The 16216-nt window shown below is 39.9% G+C and overlaps 1 protein-coding gene across 1 annotated transcript in view; it reads left to right on the top strand.

Annotated features, from left to right (window-relative positions):
- Positions 1-16216, top strand: part of LOC149933126 (metabotropic glutamate receptor 5-like) — a 124176-nt gene that overhangs the window by 67471 nt on the left and 40489 nt on the right. The window contains exons 2-3 of the mRNA XM_090155867.1: positions 1816-2265; positions 2461-3081. Coding sequence (XP_090011993.1) covers positions 2010-2265; positions 2461-3081 — 877 coding nt within the window. The 5' untranslated portion in view covers positions 1816-2009. The remainder of the gene's footprint in view (positions 1-1815; positions 2266-2460; positions 3082-16216) is intronic.

The raw sequence follows: 16216 nt of genomic DNA, 5'->3' as shown, positions 1-16216 counted from the left end.
AGGCTAATTAATAGAGGGGCTTAATTAGGCGAATAAATAACGAGCTCACTCTATTACAACCCCTTTTTCATTCCCTCTAACTATACAGGGTGTTTCAAAAGGTTATGCAAAAATTTGAAGGAGTTGTAGGGGGTGAGTTGAGAAGTATGCCTGTTTTTTTTTCCATTTTCCTACGATGAGTTAAAAGAGCGCCAGAGAGCTTCAAACTGTGGCTTACTAGTCCCTGGAAGTAGGCTGCAACAAGCGCAAAACCAAGCAGCAGGGACTTTAAATACTGTTTAAGTTTACTTTTTTACGCTGCGCTGGTTACCTCGATTTGCTTACAAAGTCCTTTTTTACCTATCACACGAACCCAAACTTTTATGTTCGCGTTTCCCTGCTGCTTGGTTTTACACTTGTTGCAGCCTACTCACAAACTTTGAAGGTCCCTGGCGCTCTTTTAACTCATCGTTGGAAAATGGGGAAAAAACATTAATACTTCTCAACTCTGCCCCTACAACTCCTTCAAATTTTTGCATAAAATTTAAAACACCCTGTATTCACAAAACCGAGCAAACTTCATCAAGGAAAACCCATATATTTCCGCTAAGAAAGAATATTTTTTACCATTTCTAAATTTTTTTGGTCGGCAAAAAGTAAAAAGTAGGATAGACTAAAATGAGGGTAAAAACAGAAAGAAGTTACATTTGTCCACTCGTTAAAGAAAAGAGTCTTAAGGACGAAATTTTTTACGGAAAATTGTTGGGTTACGGGTAAAGTCTGCTACAACGTATTTCGCTTTCGGTTGGAAGTCAAAAAGAGCTCGAAATCCCACACTGATCACGGGAAGGCTTTTTGAGGAAACGTAAAAATTTCTCGAGGGATTCGTCTTTTCTTTGCCCGTTCTGAAATTCCCATGAATAATTTAATGGTAGTTTTTTGTACGGGTGCCGGATGCGCTCTCAGTTATTCGAGGAAAGGAGAAGGGGGGGGGCGCTTAAAGCTGATTCTCTCCCTCCCGCCCTTGATAGTGCTCTATCAAAAGTACTTATTTCTAAGAGGATGTGATGGAACGAGTGCTTCATCTTAAAACGTCAAGTTTCTATTTATGAAATTGCGAGATGTATTTTCCTATTTCTAAAAAGGTCGAATCCGGCAGGGCTCACGTTTTACTTCATTTTTAACTCGAGATTTCCCAAATTTTCGTATGCAAACGCGACTACACACTCAAATAGATGGATACTTTTCAGGTTCGGTAAACAACGACTAAGTAAATTCCATAATCGTACAAATGCGGTAGTGAAATTGTAAAAATTATAGCGTTTTCCATTTGACTACTCTCAAGCTCTTTGGTTGCTCTGATAAATATTTTATGTTCCATTTGCGTGCTCGGATCTGCTCCGATCAAGTTTCGCGTGTTCCTTTTCCCGCTCTCGGGTGCTCCGATATCGCCCAAAACCGATCTGCCGATTTCGACAGATCAACGGATTGAGATCGAAATCGGAGCAAATTTTAGATTTTTTAGCAAAATCGCAGACCAAGACGCGAAAATTTAAATTACTAGCAGACGAAAAACATCAAAACGCAGGAATATGTTCATGGAATGTTCCATTTGCGGGTTTACTCTAGTCGATCGGGGCGAGATCTATGACGTCAGAGACAGATTCGGAGAGAATCTAGAGCAATCAAATGGAAAACGCTATTAGTGACTATTAAGCGTACGCCGCGTCACTTGAGATTGTATATAATCGATGAAGGCTTCACAGCGAGTAGCTTGTTTGAAAGAAATTGTAAATGTTGAAAAATATGAACTTAAATTTCTTTGATCCTTGACAGAATGAATCAATCTTGGGTTGGCCTCCGATCGACGTTGAAAGGACAGCGACTAGCGACGAGACGATGACCAGCCAGAGGGGTCTTTGCGAAGAAGAGAGAGTCCCGCCTCAGGGGACGAAGATGAGTCGTCGTCCGTCGCGCGGTGCAGGCCATCAGCCGCAGAGTGTCCGTCATCGGTCGAACCTCCATGGAAGATGCTTCTAGGAAGAAGAGGGTGCCACGGTGCGAGCTGCAGCCTCTGCCCTTCCACCACCACCGCCACCAAAGACGCCGCCCAGCCACGCTACTCCTCCTCCCCATGTTGGCGGGCCACGCGCGAAAGGAAGAGAGAACAGCGCCTCTTCTTGACCATCGCTCTCTTCCTTCTAGTCACGATAGGAATGGTCCCAGCCATCGAAGCGCAAATGGACTTTGCCAGCTCCGACCGAAGGCTTATCGCGTCACTTCCAGGTACAAATCCCCGCTTTTCCACAACCTACAAATAAAAATAAAACAATCATTGTTTCTCGAAGAATTAAAATAATACTTTAACTATAATAAATATATTATTCTAAAATCCTCTTTAAAATGTAAAAAATATATATATTGAAAGTATTTTAGCAGCGATTGTAGTTGACTGAAAATAATAAGTCTTTATCTTCGTAGGTGACATAATGATCGGGGCCCTTTTCTCAGTGCACATGGCCCCGACGCAAAAGCAGGCCCAAACGCGAACCTGCGGTGAGATCCGAGAGCAGTACGGCATCCAGCGGGTGGAAGCGGCCTTTCAGACCATCGATGACATCAACCGACTAGAGAGCATCTTGCCCAACATCACGCTGGGCATCGAGATCCGGGACTCGTGCTGGTACTCGCCGACCGCGCTCGAGCAAAGCATCGAATTCATCCGGGACGCGATCGCCCCCAACGAGGACACGCCCAGCACCCCGTCGCCGCTGACGGGGCCCAATTCCAGCCTCATGCGCCCAACCAAACCGCGCCCCGAATTAAACGCCACCGTGTGCCCCAAATCGACGCGCCGGGTCAAGAACTTAGTGGGCGTCATTGGACCCGGTTCTAGCACCACCACCATTCAGGTGCAAAACCTCTTGCAACTCTTCAATATTCCTCAAATCGGCTACTCGGCCACTTCCAGAGACTTGAGCGACAAGAGTTTCTACAAGTACTTTATGCGAGTCGTTCCCTCGGACTTTTTCCAAGCTCAAGTCATGGTAGACATAGTCCAGAAATACAACTGGACTTACATCTCGACCGTGCACACTGACGGTAAGACGCGACGAAACCTTTCTTTCCTATCATTTCAATTTACTTACGTCGGTGTACAACTCCGAATGAAATTAAGCCTTTGCAATATACGCGTTTAATCACACCTTTGACTACCCGGGTTCCACTCATCTAGGAACATTCTGCCAAAGATAATATAAACCTCGAATATCTGATTAGAAGAATTTAAAACCACTTTTGCATAGTAAAAACGGTATTTATTTTAGAATAAACATAAAATAAAAACGACACTACTAGTTTCGTAACCGTTCGGTAACATCATCAGGTATGTACTGAATCGTGAGGGCTGGTAAACCGCTTTCCCCTCTCAATTAGTTACGTCATCCAAAAGTTGGCTAAAAAAGAACTCAGTCCTTCGTCACGATTAAAGATAACTTCGGTTTTTTTATGGTCTAAAATCTCCAATGATTCTCTTAATTACTTAGTTGTCTAATTCACATTTTATTTTGCTTTTTATCTGTGAATTAGACAACTATGTAAAATTAAACTTAAGAGAATCATTGGAGATTTTAGACCATAAAAAAACCGAAGTTATCTTTAATCGTGACGAAGGACCGAGTTCTTTTTTAGCCAACTTTTGGATGACGTAACTAATTGAGAGGGGAAAGCGGTTTACCAGCCCTCACGATTCAGTACATACCTGATGATGTTACCGAACGGTTACGAAACTAGTAGTGTCGTTTTTATTTTATGTTTATTCTAAAATAAATACCGTTTTTACTATGCAAAAGTGGTTTTAAATTCTTCTAATCAGATATTTTAATGCATAGGGTTGGACTAACCAAATCGATAAACCTCGAACCCTAGATTCGAAATAACTGCCGGAACTCCGAAAAAATTGGCTACACATTTTCCATGGTAACCAGCTGTAGATAAGACCACGGCCAACTTTGATGATGCCTTGTTGCGCGAACAGTGCGTTATCAAAGTGGGAGGTGATAGGACTATTACAGCCATAGAGATAGAAAAGAAATAGAGGCACTATTGTATCTGGCGAAGTTGACCGCGAGTGCCGACCCCCTTTTCGCCAATGTAGGAAGCCATGAGATGGGCAGATTACGTAGCGCCATCGACGCGCGGTGAAATGAAATACATTATGCCTTTTGGAAAATCAACTGTCATTTATTTGATGTAAACAAAGGAAGGATAGATGGCGTTGCAAATTCTGCCCATCTCCGCTTTCATACATGCGTGGGGGGGGGGATGAATTTTCCCAGTTGAAAACCGGGGTGCCTTAACGCGGTAATCTTCCCTCTATTTTTTTTCTATCTCTATGATTACAGCGACCGATGGAGGTCAATTTTTAGGAGGTCACGTGCCGGAAGTGGGTAAACGCTTCGTTACAAAACCGTCAATCAGAAATCTCTCAGAATTCGAATCTAGAGTATGGAGTTCTATTTTATTTTTGCTTCTGCTATCGCTTCTAGCGTTGCGAATTTTAAAATTGTCCTTCCATTCTATAATGGTATTTTTGTCTATCCCGGAAAGTCGACGAATTAGTGGCGTAGCCAGTTTTTTGGTTCGGAGGGCGTGCAATTAACAAAATTTTTTTTATAAAACCATAAATTTCGGGTTGGGAGGGCGTATGTACCTTGTGCCTTCGCTAGTTACACCACTACTTAATTAATGGCTTCAAAAGTCGCTTGATGACTTGGGCCTAAGGTGGTGCCTTGGGTATTAGCCTAGCTGATTATTAGCTGATTATTAGTGCATGGCCTTATCTCAAATTCTATGACTGACCGACAACTCAAGCTTCGGTTTGAGATGGATGGCCAAGGCAGGCTAAAGAGTTTATCTCGGGCCCCTCTAGGCAGAGAGCAAAAGAGTTGCTCTCGCTTTCCAAGTCCAATATCAGGTTGATCGTTGGCCTACTAACAGGCCACTGCCTACTTAACAGACATCTTTACTTAATTGGAATCAATGTTGATCCAATCTGTAGGACTTGTCAGGTTGAGGAGTAAACTTCCTCTCATGTACTTTGTATAGGTGCGATTATTACGCGGTCCAAAAGTTCGTGCATCTTGGTACGCATCAGTTGGAAAACTCTGATTTCTATAACATGCCGGCCAAGAGGATTCTCCGTTCTATGTCGGATATTGGACTTTTTAAGTCATCAGGTCTGGGGCTGCACAATGGACCACTGGTCGAAGTGCACTAATGGGCATATCTCTCACCCTTCTCCCCACTCATTAATAATAATAATAATACACCACTGCTTTAATTGGTCAATAATTACGACAACAAAGATTATCCGTTCAATAACTATTTATTTCACTTTTTAAAATTCCTTGTCTACGCCAAAATGTAGCTGCTTCGCGCGCAGACTGTTTTGTTTTTTAAATATTCTCCATCCGCGTTTTCTCGCAGAAACCTCTCGAGGACAACTAAAAATTTCAATACATCATTCGGCGTTTCAACCAATCGGAGATCGAGCCCACTGCCAAAAATAAGCTGATTTACTAATAAAATACAAATCAGCTTTTTCAAATCTGTTCCTTTTCTCGCGGATCGAAACGGGCAATGAAGAAATATAGCTTCGAGCCATTTCTGTCGGCCTCGCGTCGTTCGGCGTCTCAATTCCTCGCGAAACATTCCGTCGCTATACGGAGACTCTTCGACGGTTACGCGAGTCGTCTACATATATAGAAAAAAAACTAATAAAAAAGAGATCAGCAAATATTTTATCTTCGTAAATTATTAAAAATCCAGCCTCACTAGAAATCCTCGGGGAATTCGCGGATACAGAAAGCGGCCAGTTTCGATAAGAACTTTCCTTTATTTGGATCCCGAAGGGCTGGGAACAACCGGGTCTAGGCCCTAGTAACGGGAGTATAAAGAGACGTATACGACGGGCGTATCGTGATAGGCCAGTAACGTCGTTTTTGCGAGGATGAAAGAAGGGCTGATCTCCGGAGCGGTCCTCGGCTCTTTGATCTGTTGCATTCGTTTTGTCCGGGCGCAACATAAAACGATTTCCAACGGCTTCAAAAAACCAGCTTCTCCACCCGGACACAAATCTTGTAAAAACTAGAGACGGGAGGATACGCACTCGATCGTGCCTCGTCGAAAGAGCGCGGATCGATTCTTCGACTGCCAGAGGATAAACCCGTTATTCTCGATCGGAAGCTTTAGGGAGGACTTCGTCGGAAAGACGGTGAAAAACAAACGCGAGATTCGAGACTGTTTTTCTTAAAAACTCCAAGCGCCATTATGCTAAAAGATCTTTTATACAGTCTCCCTTTTTGTTCCGGATTAGAATATTTCTCCGTTACGTAAAGGAGAACAATTGAGACTGCGGTAGCTATTGATATTCCATTATTTTCCAGACTTTTATTTCACGTTACATCTAGTCTTACCACCCCCAATTATGTATTTACGTTGCAAACCGTTTTTTTCCCTTTTATTTAAAACAGTCTGGGTAATTCAATGAAATTTCAAAATTCAATAGTTATTTATTTGTAGCACCACCGAATCCAAGAAAGGATCTGTAGCTGGTGTTTCTCATAAAACGAGCTTTGGTTATATTCGTTAACTATGGAATTATCTAAATGAAAAATTTACATTTAGGCGCTATTTTTAAGAAATATTTTAAAATTAATTTAGGGTGTAGATTCACGTATAATTTTACTTTAGATCCCGAACGGTGGGAGGGGCAGACAAATATTCTAATTCTACAATAAACTTAAATATAATTAACCGAAATTAATATTAATTATTATTAAGGTGTCTCGATTGATGTATCATTCACCGAAATTAATTATTATTAAGGTGTCTCGATTGATGTATCATTCACCGAAATTAATTATTATTAAGGTGTCTCGATTGATGTATCATTCACCGAAATTAATATTAATTATTATTAAGGTGTCTCGATTGATGTATCATTCACCGAAATTAATTATTATTAAGGTGTCTCGATTGATATATCATTCGCCGAAATTAATATTAATTATTATTAAGGTATCTCGATTGATATATCATTTACCGAAATTAATATTAATTATTATTAAGGTGTCTCGATTGATATATCATTCGCCGAAATTAATATTAATTATTATTAAGGTATCTCGATTGATATATCATTTACCGAAATTAATATTAATTATTATTAAGGTGTCTCGATTGATATATCATTCGCCGAAATTAATATTAATTATTATTAAGGTGTCTCGATTGATATATCATTCGCCGAAATTAATATTAATTATTATTAAGGTGTCTCGATTGATATATCATTCGCCGAAATTAATATGAACTATTATTAAGGTATCTCGATTAATATATCATTCACCATTTTATCCCTAACGGTGGAAGATAGAGGTACAATACGGGGGCAGCGATGGCTACCCCATTCTTGGGATTTTAGTAGAGACAATTACCCCTTTCGTGGCAAGTGTTAGCTGTGGAATGTTTCAAAATCCTTAATAGTCGCGGCAATAATAAGGGAAACCATTTATCGCGGGATAGGTTTTAGAGCTCGTGGATGCGGATAAAAAGTATATACAATGGCTACTTTGTGTTGTTGAAGGGAAGGGGCCTTAGATAAGGAATTTCCAGCCTTCGAGAATTCCTCATCTTGAAATAACGCGAACGAAAGGCGGGCGAAGAGAGGGGCGAAAAAAAGCCCTCGAAAAGGGCCCAGTTCGATAATCGCTTGGGCCGAAAATAAATTACCCTTTAACTTTTCCCAAAGAATTTCCTAAACTATTTATCGAGTGAAGATAGTTTCTTTCTAAAGCGCCCCGCGCGATACGCCGATTTCCCGCCGCCAACGAAACGGAAGATAACCCGCGAAAAGCGGCTCAGTTTGAAGAGCGCCTCCCAAATTTTCCTTTCAAATTTGGTCGCGGGATAGCGTTGTCAATCCTTGGGCGGACAGAATGAGATCCGAGTTGAACGGTCAGCGGCGCCTCGCTTTTCGACTGGCGTGGATAGTGGATTACCGAGGGTAATGGAAAAACATGGCTTTAGTGACCCCGTCGTAAAAGGTCAGATTCCCGGAGATTCCTCCTCAGACTGGGATTTTTCTTTCCGCGACTTCCGTATAATTGCTAGCTATAGCGACTTGGGTCATAGGTCAGCTGACAAATGGCCAGCCCGAATCGCGCCGACAATGAAAGGACGAGTGCGCGCCGGAGTCATCCGCTCCGGTTCAGCCGCTTGACTGACTCCGAATTCGGATCACGGACTCTGTCCGTATCTGGGCCCTCGCGGTAGACCCGCGTTGTCCGACTCATTTACGAGCCTATTTTCATCGGCGGAGACCGTCCCGCTATTACGATAAACTGCCTTATTATAGAGCTTTCTATAAAGCCGCGTAGACTTTTTGACAAGCGAGCTTGGTAGCGTTACCGAATTTCCCTTCCAAATTTTTTACATTACTTCAATATTCTGGATCTAATAAAATTATTATTACCAAAAGATACTGACCGAGTGAAAGATAAAATTCTTTGGTCCGTGCTTCCCTTAATAAGCTTATTAGGTTTTTAAATATGGCCTAATAACAGAGATTAGGAATGCATTAGCAATTTCTACTCACAAACGTTTTGGGTATCGATTTAGCCCCATTAGTTTTGATGGTAAAACTTTATTTATTCGTATTTAAAAGTTTGTGTAGAAAAATGTATTATTTTAAAATTATTAGAAAATGGGAGAAACAATTTTCCTGAGAAGTGGGATTAGGAGAAAGCAATTTAGAAGTGGGATTAATTGGAATAAACCTTGTTTGGGAAAACGGTTTTGGGGATAAATTGGATTAATCCCTTAAATGTAATTAAATCTGTTTAGCCCATCGAGGTATCGCCCACCGGTATATTTTTTACAAAAGGAACTTTGTGTGATCGCGACGCGACGAGTCAAGATAAACCAATTCTAACTGCCGTTTTTGAAAAATATTCGTTTTTATTCATGCTATATAAAGTGAACTATTCCAGTTCATTAACACATTCAATCATGTAACCATTATTCGACGTTTGCCTTACTGTTAAAATAAATGTTGCATCTTGAAATTTGAATCAATGTTCCCGTCGTTTCGAAGTTCTTTTTGTCACGTTTACAAAATCAATATTTATGGTTAGAGGGTTTATTATAATTTGTAAAATAATGAATTTATTTATAAGAATAAAATTTAACTTGACTGGATTTGATAGACGAGCAATATACTCAGCCAAAACAACCATAGCCGCTTGACCTTTGCGCCGTTACTTAACGTGGAATGTTATTCTTATCACTTTATCTATAGGAAAACCTTTCGAAAAGAGGAGATTTCGATCCTTTGATAATTATTGTTTTAGGATAAAAATTAAAATTTGACCGTCATTCAATCCGGCAAAAGTCAACTTTTAAGCTAATGTTTGCTTAAATAATATGGGGTATAAAATTTTTGATGTGAAATAAGCTTCATTTGAAGAAGCAACCACGCTAGACGCGAAACTGATCTTCGGTGGAGGCCTATGCTACTTGGAAACCATCGATTTTTGGGCAGCCTCTAGTGCGGCAAAAACTCGATATATATTTAGTAGAGGAAATGGGAGAAGCGAGAGTTTTTTGGAGAGAGAGAGAGAGAGAGAGAGCTGGAAATTCTCCGGTGACAAAAAGTAGCGGCTGGGTTAGGATGAGTTTCGCAGTTCGTTAAAAACGAGCGAAGCGGGTCTCGGCAGAGTGATGCCGCGCCAGAGTTTCTGGAGCGTATTTTCTTATTTACAATGTTGATGGAAGATGCGGAAAACGAGATGAAAAAGAAGAAACCGGATTTAACTTGATGTGGATCATGGAACGCGGAGACAACTAGCAAACGCGGAGACGTACAACAAAATAAAATTCTATCCTTTTTATTTCCAACGTTACAAAGTTCGCTTTAGTTTTATTTTCTCGTTACGGTTCGCCGTTTCGTCGTGTAAGGAATTAAGGGTCAGTGACTTCACCACCCTTAATGGCATTGATTGTACCGCTCAGTGGTCAACGAGACCCGTTATGTACAAAAAAAATTAATTACTTTTTCTCGAAAAGAAACGAGCTATCTATTTTATTAGCTACAAAATATAAAAGCCCATATTTACATCTAGCTTATTCTTAAAGGGGAACGGTCAAGCTTTAACCAGTTAGATAGCACTATAGCCCATTTAAAACTAAAATTTATGGCGAAAACCGCATCAAAAATATTGAGTGGTTAATTTTTAATAAAATAAAGAAATTTCGGGAAATCGAAAAGCGCGCGTCCGCCGCGACCACTGGTGAGAAGTCGGTGAGACAGAAAAACCACGTAAAAGCGCGCGTTCCAGTTATAAGAGACTTAAGCCTAAATTGCGCGATTTTAAAAGTTAGGATAGTTCGAAAATCGCTCATACGGGGTTAGGGGCGCTGCCGGCAGCCCCTAAGATGGCGGCGAAAATTCAAACCCAAACACCTGGCGTTATTTTTCGTTTCAACTTTTTGGGCCAAAAGCTATTTTTTCAAGACAAAAAAAGGTACGTGTTAGTATATTGAACGTCTTGTTAATATTTTGATACGGAAATAAGGCCATATTTGGAAAAGCTTGGCCGTTCCCCTTTAAACACACTTATAGACTAACGAGTTTTAACCAAGTTGGGAAATTCGGGTGGTTAAAATTTAACATTACTTATTTTGTAATTAGGAATAAAAAATAAAATAAATCACGCTAGATCTTGACTATATACTCAGTTGCAGGTTAAAAAAGGCGCATCCAGTATATATGGCGGGTAGATATTAGCACGAATTTCCTGTAAATTGGCGGTGGGAATTTTTAATTTGGCCTAATTTGGTTGAATTTCTAAGTATACCCGCGCGCGTAAGCCCCTTCCAATGTGCATTTATCCAGAAGTATTCGACTAATCACAACCAGGGCCCCCCAATAATTAATTAACTTAGATAAGATTTAAAAACAGGTGTAATTATTTATTTTTGTTACTTTAGTGAGGCACAACTAAACAAAAATCCGTTTGGCGAGTCCAAGGTAAGTATAGAACGGGTAATGCCAAGATTACCACGTTGACGTACATAAACGGCCGATTTGATGATTTTTTATGACTATAATGTAAAATACGCTATAATGAAGCTTAAAAATAATAATCTACATTAAATATTTATTGATCACTTTGAAATTTTCGCAATAGACATTTCTAAAATGGATTCATATAACACGGGGTAGGTACATTTGTTCAAATTTCAATCTTCCGAACGGTGGAACAAATGTTCGAATTTCATTCGTCCGAACCGCCAAAATAACAAATGTTTCAATTGTTCGAATTGGACAACTGGTTTGTTTCATTCGTCCGAATCGGTAGCATCACTTGTCCGAATTCTGTCGCTAAATTAGTATTTCTTATTGCTGTTTTTTTTTGGTCCGGTTTTTTTTTAGTGCAAGAATTAAAAATAAAAAACCTACATTTTATCCTATTATGTCCATTTTTCCTTTGGCCGATATAGTAAGTGGGAATTGCGTTGAATGTTGTGGATATTTTAGGTTAGGTTAGGTTAGGTTCACGTTAATGTTACTATTTTCTTATATTAGCAATATTTAAAAACAACCAATTCCTAATGTTCGAAAAAACGGACAAACGATTATTCGAACAAATGAAATTCGCCAGTAAAGTTAACATAAATTGAACGACTAAATCACCAACAAAAGTTGTGATAAATTTTTCGGGCAAATGAAATACGTTTTCGGACATACGATCCTGTTTTCCGCCATTCGGACAAATGATCATTCGGACATTTGTACCACCGTTCGGACGAATGAAATTCGAACAAATGTACCCAAATCTATAACACGCGTATTAACCTTTAGGAATCCAATAGTATATAGGTGAAATTCGATATCCCCCCTGCCAGAAATGGGTGCTAGAATCGTTCCGCTAAATGTACTAGATATTTTACCTTCCTTAACCTGAAACTGACAATGTGAGTATATACAATAGCAATATCTGTTTGAATTATTGGAAAAATCTAAACCGATAAAAATATTTCTGTAAAACGTAAAAACAGGAAAGTAAATACTGTTAGCCAGGGGCTGTAGGCATTGAACAAAAACGGGGGAAAATTTATTAGTTTTCCAACTTTCTTCAAAAAAGCTGGTCCGCATAACAGCCCGCGGGATTGGCGTAACAAACAAGAGCGCACCTTGGTCCCAAAAGTTGCGACGAAGAACGATAGGTGTTTGAATCCCCGTAAACCGCGTTCCGTAAATGTTACTCCGAGAGGTTGATATAAAAGACGCGCGAACATTACCGGACACCTCGAGCGTGGATAGAATTAACCTCAGTCACGCTTTAAACCGAACTAGCGGCTGACCCCGTCCGTTCGTATTTTCTTCCATTCCGGTTTTATACGGAGTTATATAGGCCAACCTAAAGAAAACATCACCCCGCAAGAGTTCGGAGATAGAAAAAGGGCGCGACACGGAGAAAGTATAGGAATCCGGAATCCGGCCGCGAGTGCCGAAGACGGATAAAAAAAGCATCTATCCGAGACGGCGAGCTGAGACAGAGAGAGACATTTCAGCTATCTCTTTCCGTGAAAGGAGGCAAAATGATCAGCCCAACAAGAGATACGCCGAGAAAGGAGAGATAGGCTAAAATGAGGTCCGTGGCGAGAGGCAGGGAACTGTCGCTACTTGTCAAGGGAAACATCTTGAAGGAGAAATATCGCCAAGTTATTGAAAAAGAGACAAGTTATACGACGCACTCTCGACGGAAAAATACTCGCGGAGAACTTTTTCGAGAAGCAACTCGCGAATTCCATTTACTCCTTTCTTTACATTTCCCTGTATTACCGTAGTTTAAGAAACGCTATAACACGCAACCGATATTTACCAACGTTAAATCGATATTTACCAACGTTAAATCGATATTTACCAACGTTAAATCGATATTTATCAACCTTAAATCGATATTTTCCAACGTGAAAACGATATGTACCAACGTTAAATCGATATTTACCCACGTTAAATCGATATTTACCATGTTAAGTCGATATTTACCCACGGTGAATCGATATTTACCATGTTAAATCGATATTTACCCACATTAAATTGATATTTAGTAAATATCAATTTAACGTGGGTAAATATTATTTACCCACGTTAAATCGATATTTATCAACATTAAATCGATATTTACCGATATATATGATAAATAAGTTGCATTCCTAGTTTTCTACTTCAATAGAAATTTTAAACACGATATATCAATTATATAGATATTAAAGCGATTCCGGCATTATTGCATAAACCAATACATAGGTTAAAACGATAATCATCAACTTCAATTATACTTAATATCGATAATTCAAATCGATATTAAACCGATATAATAAAACACTAATTATAAACTTTCATTGTGATATCGATATTTCAAGCGGTTTCTCGAATATATCAATATTAAACCGATACGCGTTTGAACCGATAAATAATTAAAAATGTGCAAGTTTCAGCACTTAATTTCCTACTTCAATCTCGGTTCATTTTCTTTCCAAAAGCCACTATCGATAAAGCTGTAATATCAGTACCGATAGTAATTTGATAAATTGTTTATGGCCCAACCTTTTTTTATTACAAGCCATTTGGCAATTTAATATCGCAAACCAGGTTCAACGTTGTCCATTAAGGGATTACAACAAACGAATTATTGGCGAAACGAAGGTTGAACAGCCTCGTAATATTTTGTCTCAAGGAAAAACATTTTTACCGTTATCAAAGAATAAATTTCATTTTGAAAACGTTTCCTCGACTCCGCCCAGACGATCTCCCATTTTAAATCGTTTTGGCGCTCCTCCGCCGCTACATCCATCTACAGGGTGTTTCAAAAGGTGATGCAAAAATGTTAAGGAGTTGTAGGGGGTGAGTTGGGAAGTATGCCTGTTTGTTCCCCATTTTCCTACGAATGAAAAGAGCGCCAGAGAGCTTCCAAGGGTGGCCTACTAGCCCCTGGAAGTAGGCTGCAACAAGCACGGGGATTTTGTAAATATGTTATTGTATTATATATATACTGCTTCTGGTTATCTTATGACTTTAAGTGTTGAATTATAAATTTTTTATTACTTAGCTTTAAAAAATGTAAATTCCTGCGAATCCATTGTATAATGGTTTCCTCCGTGATATAAAACGGATTTGTACCCCAAAAGGAAAATAAATATAGATAGATAGATAGCCAGTTCGAGTACCTTTCCTTTTAGAGACGTTGAGCAGCCAAAGCATTTCCATCCGCTGTAGTCCATACACGAAATGAATATCCGCCAGTTCTTCCGAAGTGAACCCCATTAATGAAGTTTGAAAGTGATAATAAATCGCGGTCCATCACGACTTTAAATTCTGTTTAAGTTTACTTTTTTACGTTGGTTACCTCGATTTGTTTACAAAGTCCTTTTTTACCTATCACACGAATCCAAACTTTAATGTTCGCGTTTCCCCGCTGCTTGGTTAGGCGCTTGTTGCAGCCTACTTCCAGGGGCTAGTAGACCACACTTTGAAGCTCTCTGGCGCTATTTTAACTCATCGTAGGAAAATGGGAAAAACAGGCATACTTCTCAACTCACCCCTACAACTGCTTAAAATTGCGCATACCCTTTTGAAACACCCTGTACATTCTATCCCTTTTTCAGATGGCTGAAACGGAATCTACCGGGACTGTATGAGGGGCTGTTAAGGATCACTGGATAGTGTTGGTCGCGTATATCTACCGCCTCGTAGATATTTGCCTAGTGCCAGTTTTATCCCGTTGAGCTGCGGTAATAAACCAGCGCTATATAGGCACCTCTTTCTTCCCTCGGAGAACAGAGGCAACTATAAAACTATAAAGTAAGCCGAGGGTAGCCGGCCGAAGGTGGTTTTGGACCCCGACTTAAAAGGGAATGGCTTTCGGCGCTGGAATTGGTTTGGAAAGAAGCCCTCTTTCTTTCCCCGAAGAACCACCGGGCCAAAAAAATGGCGATTTTATGCAAGAGCCTTTTTCCGGCTCATTTAAGGGAACCGATTTGGGCGCGCTCTTTTACGCGAGATCGGATAACAAGGGGGTCAGAGATAGACTATTCTCTCTTTCTTCTTAAAGTTACTCCGCCAGTGTTTTCTTTCCTCCATATTGCTTAACGCCGCTATTGTTAGCCGGCCAAATAAAATACGCTTAAGTGGGAATAGCTTCTCCTAAAGAAGAAACGGCCGAGCGAGTCGCCGCCCAATAAAAGGCTCGGTCCCTAACGACAGTGACGAAATTGACCCGTACGGAGTCCATCTTATTAAAGCGAATTCGATCAGTGGGTGACCGCGGTGGCGAGGACATTACGGATCTAGGGACGTCGCGCGCCAAGCCCAATTTAGCCGTACCGGTACAAGTAGTTTGCCGAGACTACGAACTTCAACTTTATTTTGTCAAATTTCTTAGACATTCTCGCGGTCTCTGTTAATGTCCCGGTTTACGGGGAGTTTACTGCAGAGGTAAATGCGCCCCGTTATCTATACACGCGGGAGAATCAAATTCGGGACTAAGTGCTTCGGTGACTAGGGAAACAGCCAAAGAAGTCAAACCTCTCTTACCTTTATTGGTCGAGAGAACTACTTGTAGACTCGCAATATTTCTTTTGGTGTTTCATCCTAACGCGATGGCCGCAATTTTGGCAACTAATCAACTGATTTACCTTCGTTTCTGTATAGTTTTTTTGGTGTAATTCCGTAACGTAGGTTATAAACTCCTCTAAAATATTTTTGACTGGTACAAATAGATGACTTTAATTTTTTTTTTAAATTTAAAAATAAGTTTTTCATCGTTTGGCTAAGATCAAAGTGTAGTATCTTTACGCAACAACAAAATAAGATTTCTTTAAAATTTAATAAGAAAAATTTTCATTGTGCTGGTTAAGTGTCGCGTCAAACATATGCTATTAATTAAACGTGTTTCACCCCGTTCATCATTGAAAATGGGTCGATATATTTGATACATAGTCGCTCAGTAGTTATCGACGTTCTGCTAATGATAGTCTAGGAGTATTAAGTTAGCGGTAATGTCAGTCCATTTTCCATTGATTTTTGAGTCGGGTAACATCTTAGCAGCAGTAGCATGCCAAGATACTAATTTCACTTTGATCTCATTTTTTATACAGGATATCATTT

Source organism: Leiobunum rupestre, chromosome 8 (genome assembly GCF_980474605.1).
Source record: "Leiobunum rupestre chromosome 8, qqLeiRupe1.1.hap1, whole genome shotgun sequence".
Classification (NCBI taxonomy): Eukaryota; Metazoa; Arthropoda; class Arachnida; order Opiliones; family Sclerosomatidae; genus Leiobunum; species Leiobunum rupestre.
This window is presented reverse-complemented; position numbering and strand designations above follow the sequence as displayed.